Genomic DNA, 18,440 nt, shown 5'->3' on the forward strand with positions numbered 1-18,440 from the left:
ACACACACACACACACACACACACACACACACACACACACACACACACACAGAGTCTGCGACAGAGCTCAATCATAGCGCTCATTTTGTTTTCTTAAAGATTATTTTTTATGCTTATGAGTGCTCTGACTGCATGTACACCTGTACGCCAGAAAAGGGCCTCAGATCATATTATAGATGGTTGTGAGTCACCATATAGTTGCTGGGAATTGAACTCAGGTCCTCTGGAAGAGCAAACAGTCCTAATCGCTGAGCCATCTCTCCAGCCCACTGCTCACTTTATAAATACAACAACCTGAGTTCAGAAGAAAGAAAGAAAAGAAAGAAAAGAAAGAAAGAAAGAAAGAAGGAAGGAAGGAAGGAAGGAAGGAAGGAAGGAAGGAAGGAAGGAAAGAAAGAAAGAAAGAAAGAAAGAAAGAAAGAAAGAAAGAAAGAAAGAAAGAAAGAAAGAAAGGAAGGAAGGAAGGAAGCTGGGCATGGTGCTGGGCATGTGATCCCAGCCCTGGAGAGGCAGAGAAAGGACTACTGGGCTTTTAGGTGAGACTAGCCTAACCTAACCAGTGAGTCCAGGACAGACAGGAAGGGAAGAGAGAACCACAAACAAGGCAGCAAGGCAGTTAACACTGTTGGAAGTCTTGCTCAAAATCCCTTTGGACTGTGGAAGTTTGCCTTTTGCTTTTCTCTTGGAAAACTATGAAGACCTAGTTTCTTCAGTGTCCCAAGCAAGCATCAGGACAGATGAAGCAGGAGAGGTAATAAATGAGGCCACAATACTTCTGCCTTCAGAATAGTATGCTACATTCACAGAATTTGTCTGGAAATTTCAGGTCAAATGCTTCAGGTCAAAGATTAATTCTGTGATGACAGAAGACATATACAATCTTGGGTCTGAGATAGCTGACAGCACGAGGACCAATACAGACATGCTTTAGAAACTGACTATGCTGCACTCCCAGGAGGGAAGCATGGTGCGGCAGCAGGCATGTACAGATAACCTGGGGTAGACACTCGGGAGGAAGGACGGCCTCTGAGAGAAGGCTCTAACAAGGCATCCCATGAGGGCAGGGCACATGGCTGCATCAGAAACTGGAATGGACAAGGCTGTCATTTAGGGTTACAGTGACAGCACTAAAGAGACGGCGACAGAGGCACAATGGGCAATTAGAACTGTCCAGATGATAGCTGACATTATCTGAAACTGCAATCCTGATTACAAGAGCTGGTTTGACCAGAGAAGAGCTGCAGTACTTAACGGACCTCTCAAAGAATTCTATAACTCTGTTTATCTAATACATGATCCTATAGTACACATCTTTCAAAAAAAATAAAATATACAAAGTCTATTTAAGCATGTTTCTGAAATATTACTTTGTAGGTTTTGTTTGTTTGTTTTTTTAAGAAAAAAAAAATAGGGGCTGGAAAGATGGCTCAGAGGTAAGAGCACTGGCTGTCCTTCCAAAGGTCCTGAGTTCAACTCCTAGCAACCACATGGTGGTTCATAACCATCTATAATGCTATATGGTGCCCTCTTCTGGTGTGCAGGGAGAACACTGTATAAAAAGAAAGAAAAAGAACAATATTAAATGCTCACTCTATGCCTATTGTAGAGACTAATGTTTTCCAATCCTCCCTGCCTAGGTATCATCTCTGCCACACTCCAGTCCTGCATATGGCTGTGGGAGACACAGAAAAGCTTGTCACATAACAATTCCCCTGACTTGCCTTGACGGATGGTCTAGGGAACTGACTCATCCGAGACGGGCCAGCACTCCCCTGTATCAGTTTAGAAGTCGACTAGACCAACGCCAGAATGCTCCTTGAAGATTCATTGTTTTGGATTTTTTTTTTAATGATAGGATCTAAGCGTTGCTTTTTATTAATTTCTCAGAATTATAATGCATTACAAAAGTAATAGTACTATAAGTTTAATTCAAGTCACTTCTAACTGACACACTTCCTGTTTATCTTAAAACCGTATGCTAGGGGTGTAGAGAATGAATACAGACAAAAGCATGTTTCTCTTTATGAGTTTGTAGGCTCACCAATTACGGTTGTGACTTTGTAAAGGCAGCGGGTGATTAAAAGAAAAAATAGATCTTCCAGCAGGCATGTTGCTCACTATTTGGATAGGCAGCAGCAGTTAGTTATTGCTTGGTGGCAATCAAGCTCTGTAATCATAAATAAATTGAACTGACAACTGGTATTCAGGAAAATCCGTTTGCCTGCCAAGTATATAAACACTTCCCTTGCAAACAGTTAAATTTATGCAGTAGAAAAGTTCTGGTTAAAGCACACCCTCACTGCACCTTACTGTACTCCTTCACTGTGTGTGTGTGTGTGTGTGTGTGTGTGTGTGTGTGTGTGTGTGTGAGGAGAGATTCTCAAGGAGACTCTGCTCTCTGTACCACTGGATCCTGGGATCAAACTTGGGTTGTCAGGTTTTAGTCAGAGTCATCTTGTCAGCCCTAGTCTCAGAAATCTTGACCTCTCAATTATAACTCAGAGCTTGGAAATAAATATTTAATATACTAATGAAAACGTGTCTGAGTCCCTGATATCCAGAATTAAATTGCCCATAGAAGGTTCAAAGACCTATTACAGTTTAACCTAGTCATAAATTTTATGAAGTAAAACTGCAGAAGTAAATTTTTATGTCCTTGTCTCAGTGATGACAATAATCTTTCCCTCTTTCCCACTTCACACTCTCGCTCTCTCTCCACATATCATGCTCACATGCCATGGTGCTTAAATGAATAGATCTGTATAGGAAAACAATGAATTATGAATTAAATTCTTTCACATGGACTATACAAGTAAACATTCTCCTTACCAGAATGATGTATGAGGTTTACCTTTTTAGCTGTTCACTTCCAACGAATAGCTGAAAACCCAATGAAATTTGCTTATTCTCCCAAGCCCCAATAGTTATGGCATATTGAAAAATAATTTGAAGGACAATTATGTTAGCTTGGATACTTTTAAACTCAACTGAATTTGAATTCTGGTTCTACATATTAGTTTTATCAAATTTGGAGTGTAATTTTACCCTATAAGACTTACTTGGCTCTTTGTTCCTTTCCTTTCTTTCTCTCCTTCTTTTCTTTCTTTTTTTAGACAAGGTCTCACCCTACAGCTCTGGCTGTCCTAAAACTCAATATGTAAACCCAGTTGACCTCAAACTCACAGAGATCTAGCTGCTTCTGACTCCAGTGTTGGGACTAAATGTATACACGATCACATCTGGCTTGTGGGATTTATTTATAAAGAAAATGTATTAGTTCATATTTATTAAAAAGTTCCTGATGCAGAATAGTTGTGAAGAGAGGTTTGCTTAGATGCTTTAGAAGTTCTGTGGTCTGGCACAGACCGCCCTCGTAAGGACCCTGTAATAAGTGTCTTACTAACTACAGTGGGTCATGTGTAAGAGAAGGAACACGCAGTGTTCCAAGGAGCCGCAGTGGCTTGGCTGGGAGTTTCAGGGGTCCTAGGACAGATATTTTAATTTTCTGAGAATAGCTGTATGACCAAGGACTTTCCCCAAGGCCTCACTGTCTTTTAAAGGTTCTGTCATCTTCCGTGTTGCCAAGCTGGGGTTAAAGCTTCTGACACATTAACCTTTAAGAAAAACAAGCCATACCCAAGTCACAGTGAAGAGTCTCCTATCTCAGCACATGGGCTGTTGTCGTGACTCAATGAAACACGGTACAAATGTCAAACATAAATCAGGTACCTGCAGAATCTTTTTTCAGAAAGACTTTCTGTTGGAGGAAGAACAAATAAGCCCTCTCAAAACAGAACACTAGCTTGGCCATCAGAAAACAGCATCTAAAGCCCCTGGATAGTGAATTAGAACTGCATCCTTCAGTTACAAAGAGACAGCAAAGACACAGAAACACATGGAAAACAGAAACTCCATTATATAAATACAATTGACCTAAGAGATCTAAGGAATAAAAAACAAAAAAAAAAACAAAAAAAAAAATGCTCTTCTTAGGTTCAAAAGGCTGTTAAAATAATTCCATCTGAATAATCAGTACATTTAAGGTTTCTTTTAAAATTTGATTAAAGCCTTAATTAATGCTTTGATTTGAAACAGATTCAAATTTTATATAACCATTCTAGTGAAATAAGCTAAGAAACGTAGGCAAAGGCTGAAGTTGTTATGGAAACGTTAGCATGGAATACTGATCTCAAAGAGAAACTATGCTTAATCTGAGTCACCAAATCAACCTTCACCTTTATGTCTAACACTAGTCTTCTGCAAAGTGATTCAGATATTACAAAGTCTGTGGGGGAGCCCTGGGGAAAGATATCTTTAATATATTTTTCTAAAAAAAAAACCCAAAACTTTTTATCTTGAAATAACTTCAGGAATAACAGAAAAGTTATACAAAATATTCCTACTTATCCAGAGCCATATTTCCTGACTAGCATTTCACATTTGTTTTTCTCTTACATATTTTTCCCCCGAATCACTTGAAAATAAGGCATAGACATGATTTTGCTTTTCACTAGCTACCTAAGTGTTCCCTAACAAGGACATTCTCTCAGATAAGCTACCCTCCTTATAATAAACTGCTTATTTTGGAGTCATCGCTTGGCTTTCTCATCTTTAAAAAGTTTTTTAGCAAACCCAGCTTTAGGTTTTATTTTATGAATAGTGTGCCTGCATGTGTGTATATGTACCATGTATATGTCTGATGCCCACAGATACCAGATAGGGTGTCTCGTACTTACACCTGGGCATCTGGAACTGAAGTTATGGATAGTCTAAGCCACCAGACAGTCACCAAGTGCTGGGAGCTGACCTCAGATTCTCCCCAAAAAATAGCAGGTTTTCTTACCCACTGAGCCATCTTTATAGCCCTTGCTCTCTCATCTCCAAAACAGACACAAAGCACTATTTTCTCTCATGGCCCAAGAATTCTTTTTCTTGCCCTTCTTAAGGGCAATTCTTATTACAGGAAGAATTTGAAGACATGGGTCAAGGGACTTGGGCAGATCTGACTCCTCTTCTCTAGTGATGGAAGAAAGTGAATGGAAGGGTGTGGGTGTGAACACAGGCCCACTGGATGCCATCTGTGGAGATGATGTAATAGGTGGAAGAATATTCCCTGAAGAAGCTGCATCCACATTGTGCACCTCACAGCCTGCTTGCTTGACCCTGACTGACTAGAGCATAACTATGGAGATGGAATGTTGCAGATCCAGAGCCAAAATCCATCCATGTTCCAAGCCCCCTTTAGCCAACTGTCTAAATTTGCGTATGTAGCCTAATATTCTCAGAACATGTAAGTTTAGCAGAGCACTAGCCTCGACCAACCCTACAGCCAAGCCTACTGTAACACCTGAAACCTACAGAAGAAAGCTACAGCCAAGTCTACTATAACACCTGGAGTCTACAGAAGTCTCCCACTGAGTTGTTGTGGTCTACCTGATGTGTTCTGCCACTGTAAATGGTAACCACCTCCATGGGAGAGTGTATCATTCAGAGCAACCCGAGTCCATGCTTCCTAATCATGGCCATTAACATTTGATCCAGAATAACCTATTGGTTCTGCTCTTTTTGAAGCAGAATTGTCACATCAATAGCAAAACAGAATGCCAGGTCTGGGTCATTCAGTCTGGGTTTGCGGAATGTCTCTGATCCTTGCTAACTGGGCATTATGTTCTCTTTTTGTACCTCAGTTTCCTCATATATAAATGAAGATGAGGAGAAGCCTATTCTTACCAGGCTAATACATAAAAGCTATATGGTTAATGCATGTGAAGACTTAACACTGGGCCGCCACCCCAGCAGCCTCTTGTAAGGCTGCAGCCTTCGCCTGAGCTCACCTGGGCAGTGAGGCGGAGACCGCTTACTGCACAAGCCCCGCAGCACCTTTCACACATTCCTGATTATCATGACACAGCTCTGTACCCAGCATCTGGGCATGACTCGGAAAGTGAGTTATCTGGTGAAGGAGGATTTCACGAAAAGGTGCTACTTTGCCTTGAAAAGGATGTTAGTTCCTAAGAAAGTATGGATTAAGCTAGTCAGTTTTTCTTGGCTCACAGTGAAGTAAAGTGTCTTAAGAAATAGAACCTAAAAGTAATGCTCATATTTTGTGACATTACCTCCTTAATTTTCTCTTAACAGCTCTCTTTTGCATATTTGTGTGTACATGTTTTTGTATATGCAGGCAGAGGTCAAGGTCGGCGTCTTCTTCAACCTCACCTCACTTTCTGAGCCAGGATCTCTCTCTCCCTCACTGTACTTGGACCTCACTGACTTATTCATATACAGGATGACCAGTGAGCTCCAGAGATCTGTCTGTCAAACTCCCTCCCCAACTCCGTGTTGCTAAGTTTATACATTCCTACCACCATTCTTGGCTTTTACACTGTTGCTGTAGACCTAACTTGGTTCTTTATGCTTACGTCGCAAGCACTTTCCTCACGGAACCATTTACTAAGCCCCTTCCACAGCCCTTTAAAAAATAAACTTAAGGATGTAGAGCACTGTTAGGACACTTGCCCAGCATGTGCAAAGCACTGGTTTGATCCCTAGCACTGCCAAATACAAAATGATTTTTGATTTTCACCACTGTATTATGAAGTCACCATTTCTCCTGTCCTATTTGAAAGAAGAGACCTAAAAAAAGGATACAAAATCCAAATAAACAGTTCAATAAAAAATTTCACTGAAAGCTGAAATAACAGGACTGAAAATATAAACAAAAAAAATTCTCTTAACTGTCCTTTGTTAGTCACTATCACTTCAAACCTAAGTTATCCAGGATATCTGCTTTTCCTTCTTCTACCTCCTCAAAACTGTTCTTTCTGGCTTCCTCTCCCTAAAACTCTTCCGTTCCCAGAAACATCCAAAAACTGCAAATGGCAAATGGTTAAACAGGCATGCTCATTCCATTTTTCTTCTCTATTATCACCAACCTAATTTAGATGTTCATTTCTCTACTACTTCAAGTTTTCCCTTGTGAGATCACATCCTGAGTCTACTCAGATGCCTACCTCATGCCATGTGTCGTGGTAAACATTCACAGATATAGAAGTGCCTACCTCTCTGAGACTGTGAGAAGCAGTATCAGTCTGGTTGACAGAATAATACAGTACTTTCAGATGAGGTAGATTTAGACTTTGATACCGACATGGTGCCAAAAGGCCTCGAGAAGACTCAAATCCCACTCTAAGTCTCCCTTAAAGAGAGATTCTGAGCTGGGCTGTGGTAGTGCAACCCTTTAATCCTGAGTTGGAGGCCAGCGTGGTCTACAGAGTTCCAGGAAAGTCAGGGCAACATAGAAAAGTCTTGTCTCAATCCCTCTCTCTCTCTCTCTCTCTCTCTCTCTCTCTCTCTCTCACACACACACAAAACCAAACAAAAAACAAGAAATTGGGATCCAAACACTTTTACTCTAAAAGCCTCTATAGTTACACTGGTGTGAAAGTAGCAAGCCACACTTCTCAAATGTTATGTAGGGCTTTTACTCTTGTTCTGAGTAACTTTCCTGCACTACCATATTTTCAGTGAGCTTGAACACCTCACTGTACACAACTCAGTGGTCTCAGATATTCTCTTTATGGGGATTTACACTATGGTTTTCTTGTTTGTCATGTCTTTCATGCACTAGTCTCTAGTTTTCCGGACAGAATGTGACTTCCCCTCCCCGGAAGCTCACAGCGCTTCTGCTCTGACACACTCAGAGCTGTGAACAGCAATACATGGTGCACACAGAAATGCTGACCTAATTCTCTTGACGAGAAGGATCATAAAATGATTTACACCTCACACTGTGTCTTAGTGTACTGGGCTCCTCATTCTTGGTAGATTAGACTAATTTGATTTGAAGTAAACAATATTTTAAGTTCTTACTCCTTCCCAGAATTTCACAATCACAAGGGAGTGTAAAAAGCTGAGACAAATAATCTCATCCCTTATTTTTAACTAAGATGATTTTTTTAATTTTTATTTTTTTTCTTTATTAATTACACTTTATTCACTCTGTATCCCCCCTGTGGTTCCCTCCCTTCTCCCGTCCCAATCCTTCCCTTCCTCCACTGCATGCATGCCCCTCCCCAAGTCCACTGATAGGGGAGGTCTTCTTTTCCTTCCTTCTGATCCTAGTCAATTAGGTCTCCTCAGGAGTGGCTGCGTTGTCTTCTTCTATGGCCTGGTAATGCTGCTTCCCCCTCAGGGGGAGGTAATTAAAGTGGAGAGGACAGGAACTCCACAAGGAGAGCAATAGAACCAAAAAATCTGAGCTCGGGGGTCTTTCCTGAGACTCATACTCCAACCAAGGACTACGATGGAGATAACCTAAGACCCCTGCACAGATGTAGCCCCTGGCAGTTCAGTATCCAAGTGGGTTCCATTGTAATAGGCACAGGGACTGTCTCTGACATGAACTGATTGGCCTGCGCTTTAACTAAGATGATTTTTAAGATTTTTTTTTTTTAAGAGTGGAAATGTTTTATAGAATTTACTATTAGAGGTAAAAGGCATTTGCCTTATTTAAGAAGCCAGTTATAAAGTGTTACATACTATAAAATGTTACATATGGTTAAAATTTCATCAAGTCCCTACTGTATTCTCAAATGTTATCAAGCTGAACTAAACCTAAGTTTTCATAAAAGACTGACATTTTCAAAAAAGGTTTATTTGCTTTAATCTTTCTCTTTCTTTTGATAAGATTAAGACTGTAAATGGCAAATGGTTAAATAGGCACACCAAAATTCAACCCGCCAGGCATGTGGTTTTAAGTAAACACACCAAAATGCCAAGCCCTAGGCATTTGGCCTATAATGTATTTAAATGTCTGTCTGTCTCAGCTCAAATGTTCTCACTAAAATTACAGTTTTTCAGAAAACCCTTTCAAATCCTTTGTGGGGATTGTCAATACTATGTAGATACATCTGGAAATGTAGATTTTTATTCATTATTACCCAACAAGGCTTCTAAAATTCTCTAAAACTAAAGAGGAAGTGAAGATAGTTCAATTTTAATTCATACCAAGTCATTTATTTCAGCTACGCTCAACTACACCTATAAGGCATTCTTTTGTTGTTTTTAGTACTGCCAGAAAGAAAATACTGACATCACTAGGTACATTTGTAAAGGAAGATTCTCACACTGAAAAAAACAGCTCTTCACAAAAGCGGTATTGATTAGTAAATCTCATTTGGTAGACATCTTCATTCTAAATATTTTTCTTTGCTTAAAAGAGATGGGAAATATTCAGGGAAGGAGAAAGGAGATCAAAGCATGACTAAAATGTCATGCTGACACCCTGGTGGTCTGAAGAGAAATTGGTAAGGGTACTTGATGGTTTGGCTTAGTCTTCTCAGAATGTTTACTAGCTATGCACCACATAATCAATGAAGGCACCGGACTGTAACAGAAGATGCTGCTGGAGGTAGCACAGACTCAGATTCTATATCCAGTAGTGGTCAGTGGTTAACAAACAGGTTTGTGTTAGTTAGAAGGTTTCCCAGAAGCGGTGACAGTGGGAAACAAATGACCCTGATATGGAAAGCGAAAATTCCTAAAAACCTGAAAAGCAGAAGCAGTCTACAAACATGAGTGACTAGCTGGAGATGCAAGAACTGAGTTCCAAACAGGACAATAGGATAAAACTCAGCCAAAGTAAGAGGTCACTATCAACCTTAGACTGAAGGAGAGAGGTAAGTGGTACTGGAGCTGAGGATCGAGTGGAAACTGGAGCGGTGGTTTGTCCTGGGAGAAGCATGAACCAAGAAGGACAAATCAGCAGCCAGACAGGTTCAAGGACAGAGGAAGAATAAATACCCTGTTTTCTCCAGCCCACTCTCATTTCTCAAGTGTTTCACATCCGTCAACTACACTGAGAACATGAAATAAGAGCTGACTGAGGTCAGCTCTCTCCAGGAATGGAACAGGGAACATGTCCAGGAATGTATCTGAACAAGGGCAGGCAAGCTAAGGCCTAGCACAGCAGAACTCAGGAGAATAGAGGCATATGTGGAGAGACACGCTGCGTCAGCACAGGCCACAGTTTTCCAGGAAGAACGTTAGGACACTTTAGGAAGGGCGCACAATTTACAGAATAAGGCCAATAAGAAAGATTGAACGCTAGCATGACTAAAGCTGGAATGGGAGGGAAGACAAAAGGGCAAGAAAAAAGATAGGCACCAAGCTCAGCAGGTCCCTTTCTTGGCTGTATCAAGGAGTTGGTCCTTATCTTTGGAACAATAAGAAATCACTTGGGGACTTAATCAGGCAATGGGGCATGATAATTTTTGTCAATGAGATCTTAAAGGTCACTAGCCTCTTCTTTCCTTCCAAAACAGTCACTTGTTGAATTGCAAAACAGACAGCATAAGAAGCATGTTAATATTTGTGTGTCAGCATATGTGTAGCTTGCAGTGATAACAAAGACTTCTCAAGCTTTCTATTAGCATGAGTCAGCAGTGGCATGAAATTTCTCTTGGCAGCTCCGAATACTACCCAGTAATACCTGGATTCGTCACTCACCTCATTATCTTCTCAGTTGCTAACACTAATTTTTCCCCATCCATCTATCTTTACATGGTTATTTCATGAGGGAAGAGTTGTTGCAAGGGTAAGAACTGCCGAAAGCAACATCAAGATTAGCATAAAAAGCAGCAGGTGGAAGAGAACAGGAAACTTTGCCCCATGGGGGCCACCTGCACTAAAGAAGGCATGCAAACAGCCCAGGCCTACAAATGCTGAAGAAGACAGGTGTTGGGGAATAAGCTACAAGGAGCTCGAGGCTACTAGCCCAGGGCTTTCATACATGCCTTTTCCAGACCATGAGCACAAGTTCACTTCCAGAATGCCTCCCCCATCCCTCCATTTCTATTAACTTTAAAAAATTAATCCAACAGGTTTGTTTTCTTGTGAACTAACCATCTAAAACACATTCACAATTCCATTCTCCAGTTCATAAAGTGATTACTGTGAAAGCATGGATGATATGAATTTGACCCCATTGCCTACATTAAAAAAAAAAAAAAAAAAGCAGCAAAACAACAACAAAAAACCCATCACACCTGGGCATGGTGGCACATAATTGTAATCCCAGTGCTGAGGGGCAAAGGCAACTAGATCCCTGGATCTCAATGTTCATTGGCCAACTCAGTGAGTTCCAGGCCAGTGAGAGATCCCACTTGGAAAAAAAAATGGTGGACAGTCCCAGAATAATACTGGAGTTTGGCCTCTAGCCTCCATAAGCATGCACGCACGCATGCACACACACAGGTTTCCATACTATCATGATTCAGTTCTGCCAATGAGCTCTTAGGTAAAAATCCCCGGAAACAGCATCGAGAAAAGCATTTAGGGAGGAGATGCAGGAGAAGCACTTGCTGCAGAAGCAGCAAACTTGAGTTTGCCCAGAACCCCCTAAAGGCAGGTGTGACAACGCCTGCAACCCATCAGGGAGACAGGGACAGAAGACCCCAGAAGCTCATGGCAGTTAGCTTCACCACACGCACCAGTGCTGAGAAAGGGGGGCAGGGGAACCAAAGCACCCCAAGGTTGTCCTGTGCCTGTGGCACATACATGCCTGAACTAGGCTGCCCTCATGCTCACCTCCCCGACACACCACAACCACACCACCACTTTGGCTGATGCCCATCAATGGTCCGCCCGCCTTGGACCTCATCACTTTTCTTGTGAAACTGATAAGCGAGTGCACCACGACACTTCACAGTCATAAAAACAACACTTCGTACTCAGGGCGAAGAGACAGCTGGGATCCTTGGTTACAGTACTGTAAAGGTTTAAAAACTCCAAGGCACATTAAACTGTGCAAGGAAGAGAGAGACAAGTGGAACAGATTTGTAAAGCAGCTTCTTGGAAGGCTAAAGCAAGAGGACAACAAGCTTATGTCCAGCCTTAGGAAAAGCTTATCACAAAATAAAAACTTTAAAAGGGCAGGAGATAAGCTCAGTCATGAAGTATCTGCCTAGCATATGTGACACCCTGGGTTGAATCCCAGGTGCAGGGGCACAGAAGCCAGCAACTTCCTTTCATTTTTCATATTTACTGAAATTCATGACTAAAGTCACTAAATAAATTTTAACATTAAAAATGGACCTAAACGTTAAGATTGTATTTATATACAGGTTGTTTTCTAAGACCATCAAATGATTTAGCTGTCTGTCTTTAATGGTGTGAGAGTTAGTACTCAAATTTCCAATATATCCCAAAGTATCATATTTTATTCCCTAATGTTTTACATAGCCTCGGGAAGTAATTTGTCTTCTTAAAATTATTAAATACACAAATTTCAGTTTGCTGCTTGCTGACATCTTCATACCTGGTTCATAACCTAAAATCCTTTCTTGAAAACCACCTGTGACATGTGCTAGGATCTAAAACAATGACTCAAAATTAAAATTTTTACTAACCTTTGCTATAATATTAAAGATGTCAAACCTCATATCTTTGAAAACAAAATAAAAGAAACTGAAAATGCCAGCAGCAATAGCATGTTATGAACAGCTCAAAGTGAAACCAAAATCTAATCAGACAAAACAATAATCTTTCTTATAAAGTCATGTATTTTAGCACAAACTCGAAAACTAGTTATTTCATTCCTTGGAGAAGCTACTTCAAATTGATTGAAAACGTAAACTTGAGATTGGGACAGAAATAATGACCAGGAAGAAAGAAAGAGGGAGAGAAAGACACAGACACAAAGACACACACACACAGAGAGAGAGAGAGAGAGAGGGAGAGAGGGAGGAGGGGAAGAGAGAGCACTATATCCACCTCCCCACCTTGAGCTGGAGAGGTGGCCAATTGGATAAAGTGCTTGCAGTGTACGGGTAAGAACTTGAGTGTCGGTTCCCAGCATCCACATAAATGCTGTGCTTAGCAAGCTGGGATGGGGGCAGCTCACACCAGTAATCCCAGCACTTGTGGGCCAGAGGCAGGCAGCTCTCTGTGAGTTCAAGCCAGCCTGGTCTATATAGCAAGTTTTAGGCCAGCCAGGGCAACATAATGAGACCAAAAGTAACTTACAGAAGTGGTGGGCATGGCAGTGCTAATCTCTAACCCCAGGGCTTGGGGGGGAAAGAGGGCAGGATGGGGCAGCGTCAGTTCTCTCTTGGCCTGCTAGCATAGGCAAAACACAACCTCCAGGTTCAATAAGATCCCTGCTCAAAACGTAAGGTCACAGAGAAAGATAGCACACTCACACACACACTCACACACTTTTTTCTTTTCTGTTTGAACTATTTTTTAATATAATTTATTATAGTTTATTCACTTTGTATCCCAGCTGTAGCTCCCACCCTTGTCCCATCCCAGTCCTGCCCTCCTCCCTCAACTTTTAATCCTCTATTCTACCAAATTTACAATCTCCAACAACTCTTGTGACTTTCTCATAACCAAGCTCTGTGAGTCGTCCCATCCTCCTTTGCCAGTTTAATTTCATTTCTATTTCCCACAAGTTAAAGTATTTTATTTCTTCCCAGAGAATGCTATGCCACCACTTTTAAATATAAGGATCTCTGCATAAGAGGTGACGAGCACTCCTGAGCACAGAAATGCCGCTTCTGGAGCCTTCAGAAGACTAACTCCTGGCGCTGGCCGAGAGCTCCGGCAGAAGAGGGTCTGCCTTTTCAGCGTGAGGAGTCTAAGTTAGACTTCCCAGAACCCCGCCCCTTGAAATGTCAAACATGGTAGCACTAGGGAGGAGAAAAGACAGGTGGATTTCTGAGCCTGTTGGCCGGCCGATCTGACTGACTTGGGGAGCTCCAGGCTAGTGAGAGAGCTTGTGTGAAAAAAACCAAAGGTTGATGGCAACTAAGGAACTGCAGAGAGTTCTGCCTTTTCCACATGGGCTCACACATGTACACCTGCGCACATACACAAAGCATGAGCCGATTCCATGAGTGAAACTGCTGACACTGTGAAGAGACTGCTTCTTCTGCAGTCTGCCATGAGCAGTTCCGGGTGATCTATTTATTACTGTGCTGTTCTGTTAGCTGAAGAACAACAAGCGCTGGCTAACGGCCAGCAGAAATCTAGGAATACAGAAATACCTGCAAAGGCATACTCATCCACTCAATCTCAGATAACGTAAAACCACAGATTTTACCGTCTTAATGGAACTCCTTTGCTTTTCTTCCCAAACACCGCTGCTCAGCTCAAGTGTGCAATGAACATTTGCTTCTCTGTCATAGGATCCAAAAATGAGTAACCTGTAAAAAAAAAAAAGACAGAACAGGCAGGGTACTATACCAATTATATGCAATAAGTATTTCCTTTCTGATAATTATAAGGAGGAGTTATACATTACTTTATTACTATTTTAATGACAATAACAAAAAAAAGCATTTGTTACGCCCTCTAGTGGAAAAGCCAAGTAAGGCTCAAGTTAAAGGTTTCCTAGGCAGCTGGTTTTCAGCAGCTGAGTTAAATAAACAGAAACATATACTCATGAGGGAAAACATTGGCCAAGTATCTCTATGCTGTAGTAATCAAGACAGAGATTTTCAAAACTACTGTTGAATTTAAAACAAAAAACAATTTGCAGAGTGCTGCAAACAGGTGTATTGTTTCTGTAAAATGTAATATGCAGACGGATACTGCAACAGACCATGAGCACACACACTGAGCTGACCACTTAATGTGAGTCTAGTTAGATTATTGACTGTCTGAATCTGTTTCCATCTCTGAAAACTGTAGAACAACAACAACAAAAAAAAAAAAACAGCATTACTTACTTTTCAGGAAGAACTATTTTTAAAATTAGAAGACAAAAACTAAAGTACTTATTAGCATAGTGCTAAAGAGTAAATGTTCAATGTTTATGATTTCTTCCTTAAAAAAAAAGAAAAAAGATGTATGAATATTCTGCCTGTCTGCACACCTCGCGCATGCCTGGCGCCAAGAGGTTAACAGACACCCTGGCAGGAGAGACACAGACAGCTGTAGGTGCTGGGACGCAGAAGGGCCCTCTAGAAAGAAGAGCCAATATTCTCACCACTGGGCGGCATCTCCAGACTCTTTCCTGCTGAAAACAACCATCACAGCATGACAAAACAGAACACTTAATCCACGCTGTATGTTCAGCTCTGTAAAGGATACCAGGTCTAATTCTGAGATGACATAAAACTTTTCATCATTGGAGAAAAAAAAGGGTAGTATCCATGTGTCCAACTTCTATATTTCCTGCCTTCATAACAGACCGTAACCTGCCAGTTTGTCTCTAGAGTAATCTGATGAATAGCTTTAATATTTAACAGCATATCAGCTGTTACTCTATTGCTTTATCACTACATAAAAACCGCAAGGAGCAATGAAATTATGAAAGAAAAACAGAAGCATGCAACATGAAAGTTTGAGAAAATTATGTTTGGAGACATCTGATCCCCAGATCATATCCTTATCTTACAATCTGAGATCATATACTGAGAATCCTGAATAATTTATGAGTGGAGGGGAGAAAGTCCCTAGATTTAAACACTTAAAAATCTTTAAAAGGGCTTTAAACTTAGTGCCTAATAAACTATCACCAAAAAGAAGCCAAGCCAAACAGGTTAATTCTTAACTTTAAAAATGCTGTTTTTAGAATAGCAAGAATTCTCATTTGCTAAAGCTCCACTGCCACCACCTGCTCAGAGAGTGAACTGCCTCAGGCTTTCCCAGCAAGCAGGGAGCCCCAGACTCCAGGCAGGTCTGCAAACCATCAGGAGGTAAGAACCAGAAGCAGAGCTCTTAGAAATTCTTCCTAAAATCATAAGCTGTTTTACGTTTTTCATAGTGATTTAAAATTGTTTCTAAAATACACAACATATAAAAAATTAACTCAAAACAGTCACATTATTAAATGTGAGATATAAAAAAAAAAATCCCACAAAACTCAGAAGAAAAAATAAACAAATCTTATCCTAGACTAAGCTTTGCTCTACTATGACACAAAGTGAAAGCACCAAAAGAAAACTTAGATTTGCCTAACTGGTACAAGGTCCTGGGACACGTCCCAGCTCAGAGATTAAAAAAACAAAAAAAAACAAACCCAAAACCTCAAGAGAATGAATTATTTTTATATTTCAAAGGGTATGTCACATGAGAAAATTCCCAGAATGGAAGAAAATATTTTCAAATGTATTTGATAACTGCCAAGTATTTAGGAGATACAAAAAGTTAAAATGTAACAATAAAATATAAATTACACAATTTAAAAGTAGACAAAAGTTAGAGAGACTGATCAGAAATTAAGAGCATTTGCTGGCCTTGCAGGAGATCTGCGTATGGTTCCCAACACCTACCCAGGCTCACACCTATTTGTAGCTTCAAGTTCAAGGACTCAAGAGCTCCCTGACCTCCATGGGCACTGCATCCACATGGCTGCCCTTGTTGTCAACCGCAAGAATACTACAAACCCAAAGTACTTCAAGTCCTCTAGACTAGCTATAATCTTCAAAAAAGATCCCTTTAAGGCAGCAAGAGACACTGGTGGCATTATGGAGAAACTGGGATCTTCACACATTACTAGTAAGTTGTAAAATGGCACAGTCACTTTGGAGAATAGCTTCTCTGTTGCTTAGAAAGTTAAGACATGTCTTGGCAATTCTATTCCAAAGGAATATTATTTTGACAACAAGATGAAGCACTTACTAGAGCACTTTCCAATATGGATGAAATATGAAAAGATGCTAAATCAAGAAAGCCAGTCACAAATGAACACACAACTCCACTCATGCTAAATTTTTAGAGAAGCAGCAGAATTGTTATAGGAGAACATTGCTCTGAACTGAGTTCCTTTAATGGACTCCAGAGGTACATTAAAGTAAACATTAAACATTAGTACTACTAAACTAAAATGGAGTCACTCCTGTTAAATGTCAGACCAGACAGAAGGCTCTATGAGTAAGCTGCTTGCTACACAAGCATGAGAACTTGCGTTTGGATTCCCATCACTCACAGAAAAAGTCAGGGGTCGTGTTGGGTACCTATATTACTAGTGCTGGGTGAGACAAGGGGAGAGGGTGGAACCTAGGGGCTCGCTGCCCCTCAGTGAGTCAAATGGAGTAATAGAGGAAGACACCCAATGACTGGCCTAACCCGCCCCACACGCTTTACACAACATCACATAATCAAATTGAAACTTTAAGAAAGCAAAGGAATGCCCAAACAGACCAATTTTTCTTGAAAACAGATTTCAGCCTACCTCTGTGAGCATAATCAGCAAACTCCTGCTTTAACCTTATAAAAGAGTGACCTGGAGCTGGAGAATTTGGGGGGAGGGAGTGTTAAAGAGCACTTGCTGCCCCTTCAGAGGATCCAAGTTCATTTTCCAGCACCCACATCTGGTAACGACAGCTCCAGGGAATCTAACACCCTCTTTGGGCCTCTATGGGGGTACTCATTCTCTCTTTTTCTTTTCTCTTCTCTCCCTCTTCTTTCCTTCCTTTCCTCCTCACAAACATATATTTTTAAAAAACTTTAAAAAAAGTAACATGGTGTTAACTGAACAGCTTTTTTCAATGCTGTCATTTTGTTCCAGTTTTATAAACCCCACTGCTCAGCTACTGTCCAGTGGGCAAGCTCATGCGTTTATACAATTACAGTTCGTGAACTGTGAACACATGCTAACTGGATCTGTAACTAAACTTGACATTCTTCTGTTTTCTGACAAGTAGTTACTTAGAATTAGGAAAGGGTCAAACTAGAGGCAATGAAGACTGACTGCATAAGACCATGAGATTGCAACAGTGTACTAAGAAAGTTATAATGGTGATGTAAAACACAGCCAGAGGTGAATGATTAGTTACACGCTATCTGGGTTATATCTCAATAAAGTTGTTTTAAAGAAAACACAGCGAGAGGTGAATGGTTAGTTACACGCTATCTGGGTTATATCTCAATAAAGTTGTTTTAAAGAAAACAAATAATGGCTAATTATAACAATAAATAATCACTTTTCTGAGAAAGGATCATAAGATGTATCAAGTATTGAAAAGATGAGCTCCATTATAATATACTGAGGTAAGATAAACTTCAGTAAAACATAAAATGACATTTATCTGATATAGATATAAGACTATATTAAAAGTACAGAACAAAATAAATGCCACATGAAAATCATTAAAATATTAAAAGATATTACCATAAGGATTTAACAGCATTCTTAAAAATGAAACAAACAAACAAACAAACAAACCATAAACGGTGCTATTTTTCCTAGTCTATAGTCTTGGGTATTCACAAACGAATGCAAAATAGAATTTTAACACATAAACCAGTTCCTCTTGTAAGTGAATGTTGAAATTCTATAAGAATAGGCTTCTACAAGTAACTAAACATTTTACCATAAATATGTACATAATGCTATCTAAAAAATAGTTTGGTTTTTTCTTTTACATATTTTTGAAGATAAAATGGGCTTATATTTATGTGCTCGTTTATTTATTTTATAAACTTTACTA

At 40.3% G+C, this 18,440-nt stretch overlaps 1 protein-coding gene across 1 annotated transcript in view; it reads right to left on the reverse strand.

Moving 5' to 3' along the window:
- Pdzd8 (PDZ domain containing 8) overlaps positions 1 to 18,440 on the reverse strand; it is a 63,612-nt gene that overhangs the window by 10,569 nt on the left and 34,603 nt on the right. The window contains exon 3 of the mRNA XM_055629982.1: positions 14,105 to 14,207. Within this exon, the coding sequence (XP_055485957.1) occupies positions 14,105 to 14,207 (103 nt within the window). The remainder of the gene's footprint in view (positions 1 to 14,104; positions 14,208 to 18,440) is intronic.

The sequence above is a fragment of the Psammomys obesus genome, unplaced genomic scaffold (assembly GCF_907164565.1).
Source record: "Psammomys obesus unplaced genomic scaffold, mPsaObe1.curated_primary_1811, whole genome shotgun sequence".
Lineage (NCBI taxonomy): Eukaryota > Metazoa > Chordata > Mammalia > Rodentia > Muridae > Psammomys > Psammomys obesus.